This window comes from Urocampus carinirostris, chromosome 5 (assembly GCF_059441175.1).
Source record: "Urocampus carinirostris isolate Australia breed hairy pipefish chromosome 5, RoL_Ucar_1.0, whole genome shotgun sequence".
Classification (NCBI taxonomy): Eukaryota; Metazoa; Chordata; class Actinopteri; order Syngnathiformes; family Syngnathidae; genus Urocampus; species Urocampus carinirostris.
Window position 1 is genome coordinate 27,892,300 of NC_142353.1, and position 18,455 is coordinate 27,910,754.

General features: G+C 39.0%; 1 protein-coding gene across 2 annotated transcripts in view; it reads right to left on the reverse strand.

Annotated features, from left to right (window-relative positions):
• rhobtb4 (Rho related BTB domain containing 4) overlaps positions 1 to 18,455 on the reverse strand; it is an 85,821-nt gene that overhangs the window by 52,925 nt on the left and 14,441 nt on the right. Inside the window, exon 1 of one of the 2 annotated variants that reach the window (XM_088336377.1) lies at positions 4,363 to 4,734. The exons of the other annotated variant lie outside the window; for it this stretch is intronic. Within the exon in view, the coding sequence (XP_088192503.1) occupies positions 4,363 to 4,391 (29 nt within the window). The 5' untranslated portion in view covers positions 4,392 to 4,734. Of the gene's footprint in view, positions 1 to 4,362; positions 4,735 to 18,455 lie in introns of those variants that run through there. 2 annotated transcript variants of the gene reach the window in all.

The following is an 18,455-nucleotide window of genomic DNA, read 5'->3' on the forward strand; positions in this document are numbered from 1 at the left end:
TTATTTTTCATGACAACAAGGCACTTTACTTGAAGGGACAGTATGTCATATTTAGTGCCTCCTAGTGGTCTAGTTGGCACTGTGTTGTCTGGTGCAAGAGAGGGGCAGTGCCGGCACTACGGAAACTCCAGGTGGACAAACAGCACCATGCTTACCTCAAATGTACATGGCCATTGTTGTCAGCTTTCCAGCACGTGAGCAAGATGTCCTCTCTAACTTCTAGCATTCCTCAAGTGATTACGTAAGTTAGTTACAGCTTTTTAAGAATGCAGTTGTCATTTTTTTCATAGAAAGTGCGACGCATATACTTTCAGACTTGTTTAAGGATATTTTTTTATTGATAGCGTACTGACCCATTGCAAGACAATACTGTAGTGCCACGTCAATATTACTGGTGCTATTGTTAATGGCTACGTTCACATTCGTGCATGCAACCTAACTACGCTAAAGAAAATAACCCAGGACATCACTTTGCGTAAAATTTTGTAACACTGAGCCAAAGAGGGCAGGGAAGAGGCAGAAAAGCAAGAAGGGGCGGTTGAGGGAGAGATTGGATACTTGGGCATCACAGCGGCATTACACAAAGTGCCATAATCTTTTCTTCAAAACACAAACACAAATTCCTCTTCCTGGTCAAGTAAATAGCTGGCGAAGGCAGTGTCACTTTTCGTCTGTAGCTTTTCCCTGAAATCCCACCATCTTGGTAATATAGCCCCAAGATAGAAAACAGCGCAACAGATTTTTTTTTTCAGACTTTCAGATTGAAATTCCAAATTTAATACCGAGCGACTTCTCAACGCTTTGAGGGAGAACAAAAAGATGCATTCATTGTAGTTTTAACTTGGGCGGACGAGAATATTGTCAATGTTGTCTTTGTCTTGCCATTGGTAGAATTCGGCCAAACGTAATGCGTAATATGTTACGTTTGTCAAAGTCGCGCAAAATCTTGAATGACAAGCTTCGCGTAAAATTCAAGACATATAGCATTTTTTGTTCTGCTGCGAACCCATGGCAGTGCGACCTTAAACTAACATGGCGTCGACTTTGGCATGAGATGCCAATTTTTAGAAGAAACTCAAAAAAATTTTATGAAAATTAACATTGGTTTGTATTTTTGTCAGTATTCAAATGAATGTTTTTCTTTTTACTGAAAGAATATTTTTATTCGACCAATAGGAGGCTCTAAATATTACATACTGTCCCTTTAAAGATATGGCTAATGCTTTTTGCATCTTCTTTTACCGTTTTACTTCCTTCTGTGTCATTTTGTTGTCTAGCTGGTTCTGTCAGTACGATACGTTTTAAAATCAAGACTGTCCTGCTTGTCACCCTCCCTGAGGCATTTAAGTATGCATAGATTTGTGGCCTATAAATCTCACCCATTCTACTAGCAAAAAATAAATTTGGGGAAAAATATAATATTGGCTCAACATCAACAAACAGAAAGAATGACATTAGCAAAAAACACATGAGACTAACATAGCCATCGCCGCCCTAAACAAGCAGAAAAAAGCAAATTATATGAAACATATCTTAACGATGTTTGGAAAATCAATCAAATGTGGATACAATAAGATAAGTACAATCTGCTTGAACAATGTATAGTTTGTAAGAAGAAAAGGGAAAGGGGAACGGAAAGGAGGTATTGCAGGAGTTAGGGTAGGGGTTTGTTTCAGTTGGAGGGTGAGTATTCGTCGAGTGTGTCTTTGAATTGCTTGGCTGTTGGCTTTTTTGACGATCTCTTAAGGTAAGCTGTTCCGGGGGGGGGGGATTTTTTAAGGGTTATTGTTCTATCTTCGTTATTCATTAGCCATTATCCGTTATCGGTTAGTTCATAATACGCTACAAAGCCACGGCGCCGGGACACCTAGGCCAAACAAGGTATACAAAATATATATTCATGTTTTATTTATTTTTTCTGATGTAAATACAATAAGCCACTCTACATTACACATCTTTCCTAATGGTCTTTATTTTATTTTCATTTTTTAAGTCTATTATTAGAGGTTTATCCTGGAGTGCCGTATCTATTGTTGTAAATAATGTACCGGTATACTACGTTCCAATCAATGACAGTAAAGAGGATTCTATTCTATTCTACAATGCAACCAAGATGGGTGACTATTTTAGCATGCATGCTCTGTCACCCTCCCTGCACCGGCCACCTGTGTAACGCAAGCCTTCTGCTGACGTCACAGGCTCAGCATTACACCCGTGCTGCTGAACCAAAACAACCTAGAACAGAAGCTACTGCTGTACTGTGGTGAGCATAGTGGTGAATGCTGGGAGAATGACATTGGACAGGATAGCCTTACAGAGAGTAATCAACAAAGCCAGAAAATCATTGGCTTTTCTATTTAAAATCTACGAAAGCAGAGCCAAAAGCATTATCAATGATCTCACCCAGGTCCCTAAAAAGAAGGACTAACACTCTCAGAGATAGTTTCTTCCCCAAGGCCGTCACCACCCTAAACAAGCGCATAAGACTGAAAATATGATCTTGCCTATGCATAGAAAAAGGAATATTGATATTTTGTTTCTCAACTCTTATTTTGGAAATATGTTGCATTATTTTTAATTTCAGTACTTTCCTAATGCACTTATTACTTAGTCCAGTCTACAAGCACCACCTTGTAAATAGTTGCCTATTTAGCCCAGCATTTGTTTTTTTATTTTGTTTTATTTACTTTTAAGTCTTTTGTTATGCGTTCATCCTACAATATACACCAAGTTGTATTTAAAGAAGATAAAGACTATTCTAAATCTAATCAAACAAACCACTTCTAGATGCAAACATAGAATTCGGATCAAATATAGCAATAGCTCGACATTAAATAAAATAGAATAGAAATATTCTAGTCTTTTTTTGGCAATGATAACATCATGTGCACCAAGATAAGATGTGGCACTCAAGGATAAACATGTAACAAAGACTTAAAAGAGTACAATAAGATAAGAGTATGACCTTTATAAGGTAGTTCTTTGAGACTGGCCTAAGTTTTGATAATAGTGCAATGAAAAATAGTGCATTACAACAAACAGTCCAATAACATTTGGCAGCAATAAAAAAAGCCAAATAAGTCGATACACAAGACATGAGTACACATTTTCTCAATTCAACTGGCAAGTCATATTTTATCATGGTCTACCCTCTGAGATTTGATCTGCAACCTCAGTGGAACTGTTCAAATCTAGGCTTAAATCACACATATGAATGCCCTATTTTTCATGTTGACAATATCTATGGATTGTTTTAAGTCTAGATGTATTGCAATCTGGTCATCCTTTTGATTTTTTTTTTCTTTATTTATGTTTCACTTTAATTATGTATACTTTATTTGAGGTCTTCTGTGACTTGAAAAGCCCTATATGAATTCAGACCATTTGCAGCCTTGTCATCCTGGAAGTGGGGGGGTTGCCTCATGTGCGTTCCATTCTCAAGGTTTCTTCATTTTTCTCATGCTGACGTTTTTGAGTTTTTCCTTGCCCTCGTGTAGGTTTTAGATCGGGGGGGGGGGGGGGGGTTATAATAGTCTGTGGTTCGCAATAGTCTGTTGTCTGTACATCCCTTTGAGACTCCCTGTGATTAAGGGCTATACAAATTCACATGACTTGACTTTCACAGTTTTGTTTATTGTGGTGATGGCTCTGGGGAAGAACATCAACACGAAGAAAGAAAGAAAGACATTTGCTAAGATCTCTTAATGCAACTAAGATGGACGACTATTTTAACATGCATGCACCCTCCCTGCACCGGCCACCTGTGTAATGCAAGGCTCCTGCCGACGTCACAAGTTCAGAATTAGCACATACTGTCAAACTAAAACACACAAATTATATATATTTATAATAATTTACACCTATCCTGCACAGATGCTTCTTCCTTTAATACGACGTACTGCCAGAGAATGAGCTCCCACTTATCAATGAAGCACCTCCTCCTCTTCCCATTCACAAGCACCTGACTCATTCATACTTTTAGAGGAGCGTGCACAGCAAGGTGAATGAATCCAGGAATTGCAATTTAAATGAAACTAAATAATCCACAAAAGACGCATGCAATAACTCTTGCATAACACGCCCAAGCCCATCCACTGCACTGTACGCGTAACACCTCAGTAAAAGCCAGCATGGCATCAATAATCCCGCTGTCAACAGATCTGCTTGCAAGAAGACGCCATGCATTTGCTATTAGTGACGAAAGCAGATTAAAGTGCACAAAAAGGGAGTGACGTGAAAAGAACGACTTTTAGGATTAAACATTGCAGCTGTGATGTGATGAAACAAAAGCATGGGAAAAGCATGTGGTTGTTTCTTTTTGTTTGCTTTTTTTTCTTTGTGGCCGTGTAAGGAGGTCCCTACCTTCCGACGGTCCCAGAATTGACCCACATGCCACTGTGCTGTGCCGGTCTCCCAAACCAGGCAAAGAGCTCACAATTATGAGAACTATCTGGTCGTTTTGAGGTCCAATTGACGTAAGAAAATAACGTGAAGAAGATGAGGCAGGGGGACAAAAAGGACCTCTGCCCTCGCACACGCCCAGTCCTTTTTTTGATCCTTCTCAAAGCTTTTCGAGCCTCGGTTGTGTATCAAGTCATCCGCTGATGAAATAATACGTCTTTAAAGCTCGGAAGGAGACTTTTAATGGGTTGAAAGGTACACGGAACCGGTCCAGACATTCGCTTGTAGTCGGAACCACCTCCTTCCTTTTCTGTTGTTGTTTCCCCAGCTGATTTCATGAAAGGACACGCCCCTGTATGTGACGTCACGACAATACTCATCCAACTCCTGGCCGCGCGGCGTTTGAGTGCAGTGGGAAAAAAGTAATACCGAGTGAGCGTGATCCCACTGCTTACGTCAGGCATGTCAAATTCAGTTTTGCTCAGGGGCCCCATCCAAACGTTATGCTCACAGCAAAAAAAATCTCAACGCCAAATACTCAGCTTTTTTGTCAGTACTATGTTTTATCATTCAGCCTACCCTACAAATTATAATCACGCATGATAAGGGATATTTCTAAGCACATCAGAAACAATGGTGAAAAAAAGATCTTCATGTTTGTCACTGATTGTATTAACATCTTGTTTATTTTATTATTTGGGTAAAATCAGATTTACATCCGAACCAACTCACCACACACATCACAAACAGAAACAAACTCAAGTGGGAGCTATGAATGAAAATATGCTTGCCTTAATTGTCATCTCATCTCATCTCATTAGCTGTACCGCTTATCCTCATTAGGGTCGCGGGTTACTGGAGCCCATCCCAGCCATCTCCGGGCAGTGGGCAGGGGACACCCTGAACCGGTTGCCAGCCAATCGCAGGGCACAAGGGGACAGACAACTCACTCGCTCATTCACACCTAGGGACAATTTGGACTAGCCAATTCACCTGAAATGCATGTTTTTGGAATGTGGGAGGAAACCGGAGTGCCCGGAGGAAACCCACGCAAGCACTAGGAGAACATACAAACTCCGCACAGGAAGTCTGGAGCTGGATTTGGACCCACGCAGGATGTTCCCATGATATGAACTGTGCCGCACATGCACTAACCACTGCGCGGCCGTGCTGCCCCTTAATTGTCATATTGCTTTGAAAAAAATAAAGGGATACAAAATAAGAATTTAATCAGTGAGAAGGGAAAAGACATCAGATCAAACTACTAGGCTAGGCCTACTGAAGCTGAGAAAATAGTGTATCATATTGTATTTATCTGGACATCAGCTCTCTTTAACCTTTGCTGCCCTCTAGCACCAGGAAGGAGCATTTGGTCTGCATTTACAGAGGGACCTCTACTTACAGATTTAATTCATTCTTGGAGTAGTTTCGTAACCTAAAAACTTTGTAAGTAGAGACGTACATTGAATTTAAATGCGCTAATCTGTTCCAAGCCTCGCTAAAGTACAGTATGATAGAGCATCGGAACATAAAACAAATTCATGTTCAAATTAGATCACAGCACAAAAAACATAAAACGAGAAGCATACAATGTAAAAAAAATAATAAATTTAATAATAAAAATATTCTTGTACCTTTATGCTTCGTGTTTCTTAAAAAACTGAAAAACAGACATAGTTAAAACCCGATTTGTCAAAGCTTTTTATGGGATATTTCTTTCCACAAATTCCGAGATTTCATGGAAATTTTGCTAAAATGTCTTTAATCTGGGCTGATTGAATGATGGCTGCGTGCTCCTCCTTGCTATATTGCCAGAATCCATCCTCCTCCTCGTCTCTGAACTCTGAACTGTGACAGTGACACGAAGAGCATGCTGGGAGCTTGCATGCGCACTGGGAAGCCAGGCAGTTATTTTACCTTCAGGAAAGGGCACATACTGTACCGTATTTTTGACTTAATATCCTGAAACGCCTTTGTAACTAGAGGTAACATTTTCCCGTTCAGGTACTTCGTAACCTGAAACTTATGTATGTAGAAACAAAAGTAGCGGTTCCACTGTATTAAAAACAAAAATCATAACTTTTGATAGCAAGAAGCTAGAGACTTTCTTTTTTTTATATACTCTGAAATTTACGGCGGACCAGTTTAAATCATCCAATGGACCGTATCTGGGAAGCGAGTCGTATAATTGTAATGTTAGCTTAACGTGTCATAAAATAAGGATTATTATATTTTATCGATCTCGTCTGTCCTGTCCTGTCCGGTATCTTGCTGTTGTATCCAGTATCCGGTATTGATCCCGTCTGTCCGTCCTGTCCGGTATCTTGCGCATGTATCCAGTATCCGGTATCGATCTCGTCTGTCCTGTCCTGTCCCGTATCCTGCTCGTGTTTCCGGTATCAATCCAGTCGGTCCCGTCCTGTCCGGTATCTTTCTCGTGTAACCAGTATCCGGTATCGATCCCGTCTGTCCTGTGCTGTCCGGTATCTTGCTGTTGTATCCAGTATCCGGTATTGATCCCGTCTGTCCGTCTTGTCCGGTATCTTGCTCGTGTATCTGGTATCGATCCCGTCTGTCCTGTCCGGTATCTTGCTCGTGTATCCAGTATCAGGTATCAATCCCGTCCGTTCCATCCTGTCCAGTATCTTGCTCGTGTATCCAGTATCCGGTATCGATCCCGTCTGTCCTGTACGGTTTCGATCTCGTCTGCCTCTGGCTTCCTGTTTTCCCGCGCCTGACTTCTCTGTCTCACTTCTTCCACCCAGCGATCGACGAATCACTGGCATTTGTGTTCGAGCGTATGTCTGCCCCATTTCCGTAAAATAAAGCTTGTGTAAAAAACGTTACGCGTCTGGGTCCACCGTCTGTTCGTGTTCTGACAAAAATATTCCAAAATATCTGCTATATTGGATAATTTTGCTGATTCATTTTGCGAGAAAAAAAATACAAACAAAATAAGAATACATGAATAATAATAATAATAATAATAATAACGACGATTATAATAATAATAATAATGATTATAATAATAATAATAATAATATAAAATAGATAATAGATGAATGAATAAAAGTGCCCCTCCAGCAGAAGATTGTGATAATTTTGATTATCTGATTTTGCTATACAGCAAATTACAGCTAAGAAAAATGGCATTATTATTTGTATTTAAATGTTTTTTATACTTTAAAAAGGGAGAGTATTTACGAATTGTGTTTTCAATTCCACTGCCAATCATATCAGATCATTTTGCTGATTAATCAAAAAAATAAGTATAAGGGAAATTGAAAAAATAAAATAAAATAAAAAGGGCCCGGCGGTTTTCTGCAATATCTGCAATGTAATGTCATGTTTCTCAAGAATTGTCCCAACTTTGCTGACTGTCAATTATCCCTCACTTTTAAAGGTATGTGGATCAAATATATATGAATCTTTCGATATATGGTAAAGTGCATTTGTAATATAGTTGTTAAAAAAGCCAATTTAGCACGTCTGACATTTCCTTTGTTTCTGTATAAGACTGAAGACAGACATCTACGGGAAGAAGCTGGTACTGCACTCTGCAAACAAAGGGAAACAAATCCGTCTCACCATCCAGCCATTCATCCATTTTCTGCGCTGCATATCCTCACTAGGGTCCCGGGGGTGCTGGAGCCTATCCCAGTTAACTTCAGGCAGTGGGCAGGGGACACCCCAAACTGGTTCTTAGCCGTAGGGCACAAAGGAAAAATTACACTGCCTTTTATTTAATGAGTCATTCAAGGCCACAGCACCAAAAAAATACAGTTATACCCGGTGTTCCCGACGACTGGCCTAGAGCCATAAATGTGATAAAATATTTACTAGATATGCACTGAAATAAAAATATGGAGCCAAAAAACAAATGTGGACCGTTTAGCTAAACTACCAAACCTGCAAGGTAGGATGTTCTGACGATTTAGAAAACCTAGGTGTATACAAAGGCATATGCAGGTATGACGTTCTGACAGTGGAATGATCCTTTTTAGGGTAAGGAACAATTTCATTTTTTTAAATCCATCTAGTCATTCATTTGTTTAAATTCATACATAATTTGAATATGTATACAACAATATACAAAACACAAAGTATTTTATAGGACTAAGAGCCTTTGACATGTCCCGTGAACCGTAAAGGTGATAATATGGTAAATACCTGCCTGGCATATATTACTAGCTGCTGATTTTAAATACTTTTATTAAATTCATGCCATCATGAAAATACCAATATGTTGAACTAACTCCCACGTTGCCTGTATTAGCCATGTGTACCAAGACTTGCAGTGATGCTAAAGGTAGAAGCAAAAACATGATAACAATGGAAATATAGCTCGCAATTATCTAGAATTAGGAATATGTTACACAAATAGTTACCTTTGCTAAGTTTCATGGCAAAATTTTGGGCCGAAATCCAAATGTGTAAAGCTTGTCCGAAATACCAAAATTATAACTCCGAGATAAATTGAAAAAAATAAATAAAAAAGATTTCAAACTATTGTTTGGCACTAACTTGCTTTAAAGATGTTATATAAACTGATAAATAAATGACTGGCATATCTCACTAGCTGCTGATTTTTTTCATTAAAAAAGTCATTTCTGACTCTTTTTGGGAGATTGATTCAGAGGAGGGGATTCCCAGCCCCCTCGCTTAACCCAACTGAGGTGTCCAAACCCTAATGCTGAACGCCAAGCAGGAAGGCAACGGGTACCAATGTTTAAGTCTTAGGTATGACTCGGCCGAGGCTTGAACCACAACCTCCCAGTCTCGGGCGGGCACTGTACCCCCAAGGCTGGTTAAAATCTTAAAAAATAAAAAAAATAATAAAGTACATTTAAGTGATGTATAAATCCTATCGAACTACAAAGTGCAACAGATGAAGAAAAACTGTTCATAGTTTTAAAGTGCAAGTTCATTCCAAAACAGAAAACAGAGTATCTCCTTTTTTATCAGACCATATTTTATGGGGCATTTTGGCTATTAATGGACAGGAGAGTGAATATTAACAACAACAAATAAAAACAGGAGTAGTATAACAGTTATAAAATAAGATTTTCCTCGTACATTGATTTTAGGGACAAAACAAGTGCATGTCACTCACTAGCTTTGCATCATAAATCTTGCATTGATGCTAAAGAAAGAACAAAAACATGATAACCATGGAAACAAAGGTAGCGATTATCAAGAAATCCAAAGGGGGAATGGTCGTAACCAATCGCAACATCAACCGTTATTAAAACTATAGTATAGAGGCGATAAAAGCAAGTACATTTTCTAAGGGCATGACATTTCTCGCAAGTAGAAGTTCGATTTTTAATCCGCCATAAGTGTTTCCTCGCCCCTCTGCATCCACCCGCTACTCCACTCGACCGGCCTAAGTCATTGCGAAACAAAAGGTAAATACATTTTTTTTCCTTTATATGTATATCTATTTATAATGTTATTTGATAATATGCAAGACTCATATGTACTACTTACTATATACTATTTCACGTGTCTAACTCAAATAAGGTCCGCCACATCATTATATGTGGCCCACGAGACATTACTGAGAGAAACACAAGAAGAAAAGTAGCTGCATTAAATCAAGCAATGAATTACAGTTCTAGATATGTCCACTGGATGTCACCAAAGCCAGGCCCCAAAGTCCCCACTATAGCTGTATTTGCTGACTTTGAAACAACGAGAGAAAAAGAAACCCATCCTGATGTTATTTTACTTAGTGTATTTAATTGTGTATAATGCACACTCGTGTATAATGCACCCTCCTAGTTTTAAAATCTGTATTAAATTTTGTTTTATTTCACAACGTAACCTATGAACACAATACCAACATTAAATTTACAATGCATTTATTTGATGTCCTTCAAAGTCTGATTCATCATCAGATAACACCAGTTTTTCCCTTTGGTACTGTGATTCAAAAAGTGTGATTATGAGATAAAATCTAATACAATTTTGTATGTAATCTGTATATCTGGTGGTCTAGTGTTTAAGGATCAGTGCTCCCGCGACCACGACTCGGGTTTGATTCCCGTTGCATCCAATGTTTTTTGATTGTGGTCAGCGCTGTTTTTCCACTGATCAATCTTAGCAAAAATATGGTAATATACAGGGTTCTTCGATCAATTTGATGTCCTTTGAATATTAATAATCATTATAATAAATATATGTATGTCCCTTGGCTGGGATGGGCTCCAGCCCCCCCGTGACCCTAATGAGGATAAGCGGTACGGCTGATGAGATGAGATGAGATGTATATCCCTGTACTAACTCACACACAGTTAATTTCTAGATACAAATGAAAACATTGTAATCTGCATTAGACTGTTACCCAAGATAGGCTTCAGCGTGTTTAGCAGAAACTGGATTACAGATATGATGTATGCCGTGTCTTAGCCGGTGTGCATATTGAACATTAGTGAAATTGTTCACATAATCCTCATGCTTTTCAAATTCTCATTCAAATTGGGAAGAACAAATCGTATAATCTTTAACATTAATACTCTTGAATTGCATTAGCCTTAATCATGTACTTTCTTTGATCTTTAGATCTCTAACACTCTGTACTACCGTAAAACCTCATGTATAGCACGCATCCAAACTTTGAGTTATATTTAGGTAAATAAAAAAACGTGCATTTTAAACACCAAAAAATACGGTATTTAATCGTTTGCACATACAGACGGTCCCCTACTTATGACCATTCGACTTACGATAAACGGTAGATACGAAGATTTTTTCGGGATGCTGAAAAATATCCGGACATAACTGTAAATTAGATTTTGTATTGTGTGCACCTTTTTCAGAGTACAGGATATTACTGTAGTGCTCCTCTCCACCGCTACCAGCGTGTGGCGCTGTGAAAGGTTACCCAGCATCCACCTTGAAGTGAAAAAATCCGCTTCCTCTTCCTAGTTTGTGTGTAAACATTCTATACTGTATCTCCAGCGCACTAAGAACTTTGACATTTTTCTTGTTTAATATCTCGTGCATCCATTTAATACGGTTGGTGTAAAGTGTAAAAAAAGAAGGGAGCCGTTCCTTTTGAAACGAAAGTGGAATAAGAAAGCTTGATGCGGTGGACGAAATGGTCGGAAGGTTTTTTTCTGTCACTTTTTACCAAGGTGGAGGACCTCTTGAAGCTTATCTTCCAAAAGTAAGTCGAACTTAACTTTATTTATCTTTATAGAGCATGTTATTTTATTAAATGTTTTTTTAAAGGACGAAAGAAGACAGGTTACTCATACAAGCCTTAAACATACTTATATAAACCTTAAACATACAAATTATAGCACTGAAGACACTTACGAACAAATTCAACTTACAAACGATCGTCCGGAATTCATTCGTAAGTTAGGCAGTGTCTGTATATGACATATAAGTTGTACTTCTTACATGCAATGTTATTGTTATAATGTTTTTATCAGGGGTACTGGGGTTACGGAATGCATGCATTACCATAGGTTTCTATTCCCCGCGGTATGACACTTTCACCTGACAATCACCACCTCAGAACTGATTAATGTCGTATCCCAGGGGTCTAGAGTACATGTATTTTTTTTTCAATGTGACCAGTTTGGCCTTTTGCATCCTGAGAAAACAGAGCCCCCTGACCCTACTGGCATGGGCATAAAGAAGCAGCCTGAAAGATGGTGCGTAATGCCTTGGCAAGAGCACTGGCACAGCAAGGGCTTTTAGAAGAGTGGAGAGTCTGTGGCTTTTGTTTGGACACTTGTGAGGGAACTATCAAGCAGCAAAGTCTGATGGGACATCTGGCCTTTTCAGCCACACAAAACTCGGGAATGTGCGCTTGCCATGATGAAGTTTCTTGCTCTTTTATCCTTCATGTGGGAAGTTTGCTCCAGTCGTGCTGTGTTATTTAACAAGGTGGCTTCTTTACATTGGGTAAACACATAAAATCCCTCCAAGGTCCGTCCTCAGGACATTTTCACCTTAGTTCACTTCGACCGTGTGTGGTGAAGCCTTGCTGTAACATGCTTGACTGTTCACGGTCTGGCTACTTCCCTGTTTTGAATTGGGCTTTGTGTTCTGCATTCTGATTGGCTAAAAGGTGTCTTTGCTTTTTGTTTACCTGATGATTACAATGATTATTCAAAAGTGCAGTAGTTGGGGAAGAAAATGTGTATTTTTTTAGTGCACACACACGCACACACCCACACACTCATACCGTATATACAGTGGCTTAGTGGTTAGCGCGTCCCCCGGCACAGTTCTGAGGTCATGGAATTAAATCTGGCTTCCAGTCCTCCTGTGCGGAATTTGCATGTTCTCCCCGTACTTGCGTGGGTTTCCTCCGGCCACTCCGGTTTCTTCCCACATTCCAAAAACATGCATGTCAGGTTAATTGACCGGTCCAAATTTTCCCTAAGTGTGAATGGACCAGTGAGTTGTCTGTCTCTGTGTGCAGTGCAACTGGCTGGCAACCAGTTCCGGGGGTCCCCTGTCCACTGCCCAAAGACAGGTTAGATGGGCTCCAGCACCCCGCGAGCACCAGTTTTAACAGGCAGTCAGGTAGGATACCTTGCATGTGAAAAATGTGGAAGAAAAAGCTGACAAAGCACTTTTGGTTTGGTCGACTCAGCATTTTTCCCAGAAATACATTCCACTCTCCCAGGCCAGATCGTTATTGAAAATCAAAACCATTTCAGAATTTTATTCTCCATCTCAACTCAGTCCTATACTCTTTGGATTTTCCATTCTCATTTGCAAAAAAGGGAAATGCCACCCAAAAAGTTCCATAGAAAGCTCATTTTTTTCCTGCAATATTATATTTCCGGTTCACTATTCCTGCAACTGAAGGGGCCAGCAGAGTGCATGTCAAATATGGGAGTGGGTGCTATCACTTACATTGTAGGGGATTCTCTTCCATATTACATGAGATATTCCACCAGTACACAAGTTTTTTTTTTCGTTTTTTTATTCAATACCCGACTGGCCCTGCAAAGATCCAAAAGCTGTGCAAACAACCACTATACAATAAAAACACTCTCTTTACACACACTCAAGGAGCACGAGAAAAATGTGTGTCTGTTTCCCGAGTGAACTGCTGCAAGTGGGTCAGAACCGCAGTAGGTCCTCAAAACACTTTCCAGCACCATGTGAGCGATAACAGCAACAAGGGTTGAATTTGAACAATCTGACGGCTTTAACATTCAACGGGAGTTTTTGTAGATCTGGAAACAAAGATTCCGATCCTCAGTTCTCCTTTTTGTAGGAGGAAATTGGCTTGTGATTTTTTAGATTTTTTTTTGTTCTCTTAGAGCTTCCTGACCCTGACTGGGTCAAAGTTCAATGGTATGAATGGAATGAGTGAAGGGCAATACAGAGTAGTGATCTTTGTGGGAAACGATAATCGGCGTTCCTAAAATATGTGCGTCTGTTGCAATGTCTGAACTTCTTGCCTTGCTTTTTAATCTCACGGGCAAACTCGGAGAAGATGTCGGGGCCGCTGCCATGCTGGCATGAATTACAGTTTCGTGACGGCTGGCCCATTTGGCTTGTTGAACTGGAAACACATTGAAGGCCGGATAAGGCCAAGAGCAGAGAAGATATAGTTCAGTGTTTCTCAACCTTTTTTGAGGAAAGACACAACACTTTCGAGACCGTCTGAAACCTTTAAAAAATATTCTTGGTTTCATGTGTTTTTTCCCTAAAATTAAATTATCATGTTGCCTAAATTGACAGCACTATAATTCCTCAGTTATCACAGAACGGCACATGATATGTGACCATCCACAAAGCAGATTTGAATATGCAGGAATCACTTTCTGTATTTTACTTATTGCAGTTTGGCAGCTTCGCGGATTTCCATCGTGCATTGTGTTCTGCATTCGGATTGGCTAAACAGAGGAAGATGTTTTCCATCACCAACAAAGTTGGACTTGTTGACACGCTAAACTTGCTCTGGAGCCACATGCGGGTCTTTGGCAATTACTAGTGGCTCTCTGGCGCTTTTTCAATACTGCTTGATAGTGAAAAAATATATGGTTTTTGTAGGGCAGAACTGCAAAGTAAATGCAGTTTTCCAAAACGTCCACATGACGGCAGCAAAGTACCATGTAACGTAAAGTGGATTTACTCTATACAGTTGTGAAATAAAACTGCAGGATTATTTTCGTGAAACAAATAAATCTGTCATCTGGCATGGTGAGATACAGGCTTGGCACGGGTAGCTTGTGAGCGTTGTTACGTAGCCTAGCTGCAGTAGGCCGGGCCTGCAGCCTGCTATTGCCTTCTCTCCTAGCGCCGCCACCGTTGCTTTCCAAACCAGATAATAATCAACAGAGCGTTAGACATTCCTCAGAGTCCGATTTGAGTGTTGCATTTTTTTTTAATGTAACGAGCCGCTAAAAGCCGCTTGTTTTGTTGGACACGTGGATTTATGCGCCCACCCGCTGTTTTACTGACAGCATACTCCAACCTACAACAGTCACGCACATAGATAGACATGCCCACCAGATACGCACTCACACATGATCTGCCCCGTTATAGCATTTGCTGTTTGCTGTCTGCTGCTGACCACAATGCACGATACGTTGTTATCGATGACAATAAAGACAATCATAATTAAAGTGCAAAGAGGCAAAGAATTAGTGCACAAAACATTTTTGCAAATATGAGCTAGGGAACATAAATATGGTAACCTTCCCAAGAATTCCAAGCACTCATGGGAAGCAAACTGCACAAGGACGGACAATTGTGGCGATGATTTGCTGTGATGGGAAGAAATGTTGGGAATGTTAAGTGCTTCTTGGGGTGAAGATGAGATGAAGGAGCAATTAACTCAATGGCATGGACGTAAAGTGTCTCTGTTTAAATATCCCCTGTTTGAGATTTTAAAGATAATCTGACAAAAAAGTGTTGAGGTTGCGCTGCCTTCACTGACACCTCCAATTTATCGTATAGTCTTCTTATTATTCAAATTAATTCATTTGAATTTAATTTTTATAAAGGATCTCAGTCTTTAATAAATCAACCTAGAATTGAGCCGATTTTTCACCCATCTGATTTAATAGGCACTATTAATCAAATTTAGGGTATCAGCAACCGACCAATCCCTTCTAAAATGAACCGATCTTCTCCACCAATCTTGACAACCACTGACTTCGGAATAAGAATGAATTTTGATTTTTGTGTGATAAAACACATTCATGTTAAGATAAAACAATAGTTTGATTGCTTTCTAGATAATAATGTTTTATAACAAAAACATTTTATATATAATAGTTACTAATTTATACAACTAAGATAACGCCTTTTGATAAGAAGGAGTGACATATTTTCTTAGCCAAGGCACGTATTAAGTATTAGAGCATGTATATAATATATATGTGAATTTTATTTTCACATCATAAGTATAATCATAAGAACTTTATGTAGTATTTACAGAATATTTCAGTGTTATGATGTGTATAACACTATTTTGATATGATAAGTATTACTAACACACAAAGTATTAATCGATTGATTGAGTCAAGCTCTATTCTTTTAGATAAAATATTTACCGAAATGTTATAATATTCTTGGAATTGTAAATAGAAAATAAAGACAGGTATAAAATTACCCTATTTTACGGATTATAAGGCGCACCTAAAAAAATGAAAACTTGCCAGGAATTCGTGTGCCTTATAATCCAGAGCGCCTTTATGCCGGTAAATAAAATTAGAAATGTGTCATTACTATAAAATGCTACAACATACACTAACTATTTATGAGTCCATTATTTCATTTCAGTTGTTAAAAAATGTCATGTTTTTGTATTTTGAATTAAGTTTTTAATATTTGTTTTTTGTGCAATCTGAGGTCTCAGTAGTTTTAATTCCGTGCATCTTATAGTCACTTGTGCCTAATGCATAAAATGTGTTTGCAAAGGACTACTTTTAAATGAATGCTTTATGGTCCAGACCAGGGGTGGCGAACAAGTTTGACACAAAAAGCCGAAAATTTTAACTATGAGAGTCAAAGAGACACACCACGCACTGACCTGCCATGACAGACAGACACACACAAACACACACAATTCAAAACAAATTATTTCCCATAACACACTCCTCTCCTTACAATACAACAAGTATTGTTCTTGTGTTAATTTCAAGGAAAGTGTCCACCCTCAATACACACAAAAAAACTAAACATGAAACAAGGCAAAGAGCCACAGTATATAGAAAATATGATGAGGCAAAGAGCGGCATTCTTATTGGCCAAGAGACGCATGCGGCTCTAGAGCCACGTGTTCGCCACCCCTGGTCCAGATAATACAGTCATCGGATTTTGCGTGCTTTTTCTTTCTAAATACAACATAAAAATTAAGAAAAAAAATCTTCATTATTGGTATCGGTATCTAAAAGCAAGATTTTATAAGATATTAGTGGGAGCATCTCTTTGTGAAAGTTTTTATTGTTCAGAAACCAAGACTACCTGAAGTCAGCCGGACTAACAAAAAATTGTACCGCGGCAAAGTTCTGAGGTCATGGGTTCCAATCCAGCTACCAGCCTGCCTCTGCGGAGTTTGCATATTTTTCCAACATTCCAAAAACATGCATGTCAGGTTAATTGGCCGGTTCAAATTGTCCCGAGGTGTGAATGAGCCAATGAGTAGTTGTCTGTCTCTGTGTGCCCAGTTTAAGGTGTCCCCTGCCTACTGCCCGAAAATAGCTGGGATGGGCTCCAGCACCCCTGCGACCCGACTGAGGATAAGCGGTGCAGATAATGGATATCTGGTTTAGGTATCCCAAGAAGCAGGATTTTATCTATTACAGACATCAATGTGGATTGAACTTGGGGCCAGGTGTTGGTCTGTATGCAAACAGTATTACATAATATAGAACATATAGTGTACAGCTTGTAGCAAGGAGTGAGCTCTATGTGTCCTCAGTTCAGTCAGAATTCCAGAAGCAGTCCAATCAAACAAAGACCAACGCCAACTCAAACATCTCTGGACTTTAGTCTGCTTCAGAATACATGCTGAGTCTGTGCGTTTGGACGAGGGGAATACGTTTTAATACTTTTTTCGGTCAAATGACTCAGCATGCTTAGATTTAAATTATATGGGGAAATAGAAAAAAATCGTGAATAAGCAAGAAAATATTGCGTTTATAATTGTTCTCATCCCAACAGCAGAAAAAATTGTTCATTAAGAGGTCTATTTTTTTAATTAATGTTCTTAAAGGGACCGTGTGTATTATCTAACCACTAGACGTCTCTGTATTGTACAGTGCAACCGAAAACGAGTGCTAGAACACACAAGGAAGAATACATAGTACTGAGACTCAACATGACCAAATTGCACCATTTCTCTCTCGTTTTTAGCCCGGCCTTTCACAAGATTTTGGGGGTACGCATAGCTGCAAGTTAGTGGACAATCATGTCAGTTTCCTCTAGGTGAGCCTCTTTTTACAGAATATAAATTCAAATTTCTCGACCAACGAGTATTTAAAAAAAAGAATGTTTACAGCTCAGTTATGTAGGCTTATAATCCAAATCAAAATGTATTTTTTGGAATACAGAAAGTTGTAAACCAATAGGAGAAAACAATACACAATGTCCTCTAAAGGTTTTCTTCTAACCTCAAAATGTTTTAATTAAGTTACTTTTGATTATTTATTATTATCTATTCTAATGTAGGCTACATTATCCCTTTGTTACATTAAATCAACACGTTTTTAATGCTCATTTTGCTTTTGTACTTTTGTTGCCTTGCATTAAAAAACATTCATCAGGCACCATTTTGCATGTCTCGCAGTCCAGTTCTATTTAGAAATTGCTCACACATACAAAAATAGCATAGAAGGGCGGAAACTTGCCTGATTAAAAACAATTTTGGAAAAATAAATCACATTATCAAGAGGCAGGAAGTCGCTGCTTTGTGTTTTCATAAAACGTCTCGTGGTGAGTTGTTTATCCGCCTGTGCCATTTGTTCCTTGCAATGTTTTGCAGCAGAAAAAAAGAAAGTTTCCCTGAAGACAGACAACAATACGCCAGACTCCCAGGGTATGACATAAATTCATTCTGAGGTGAA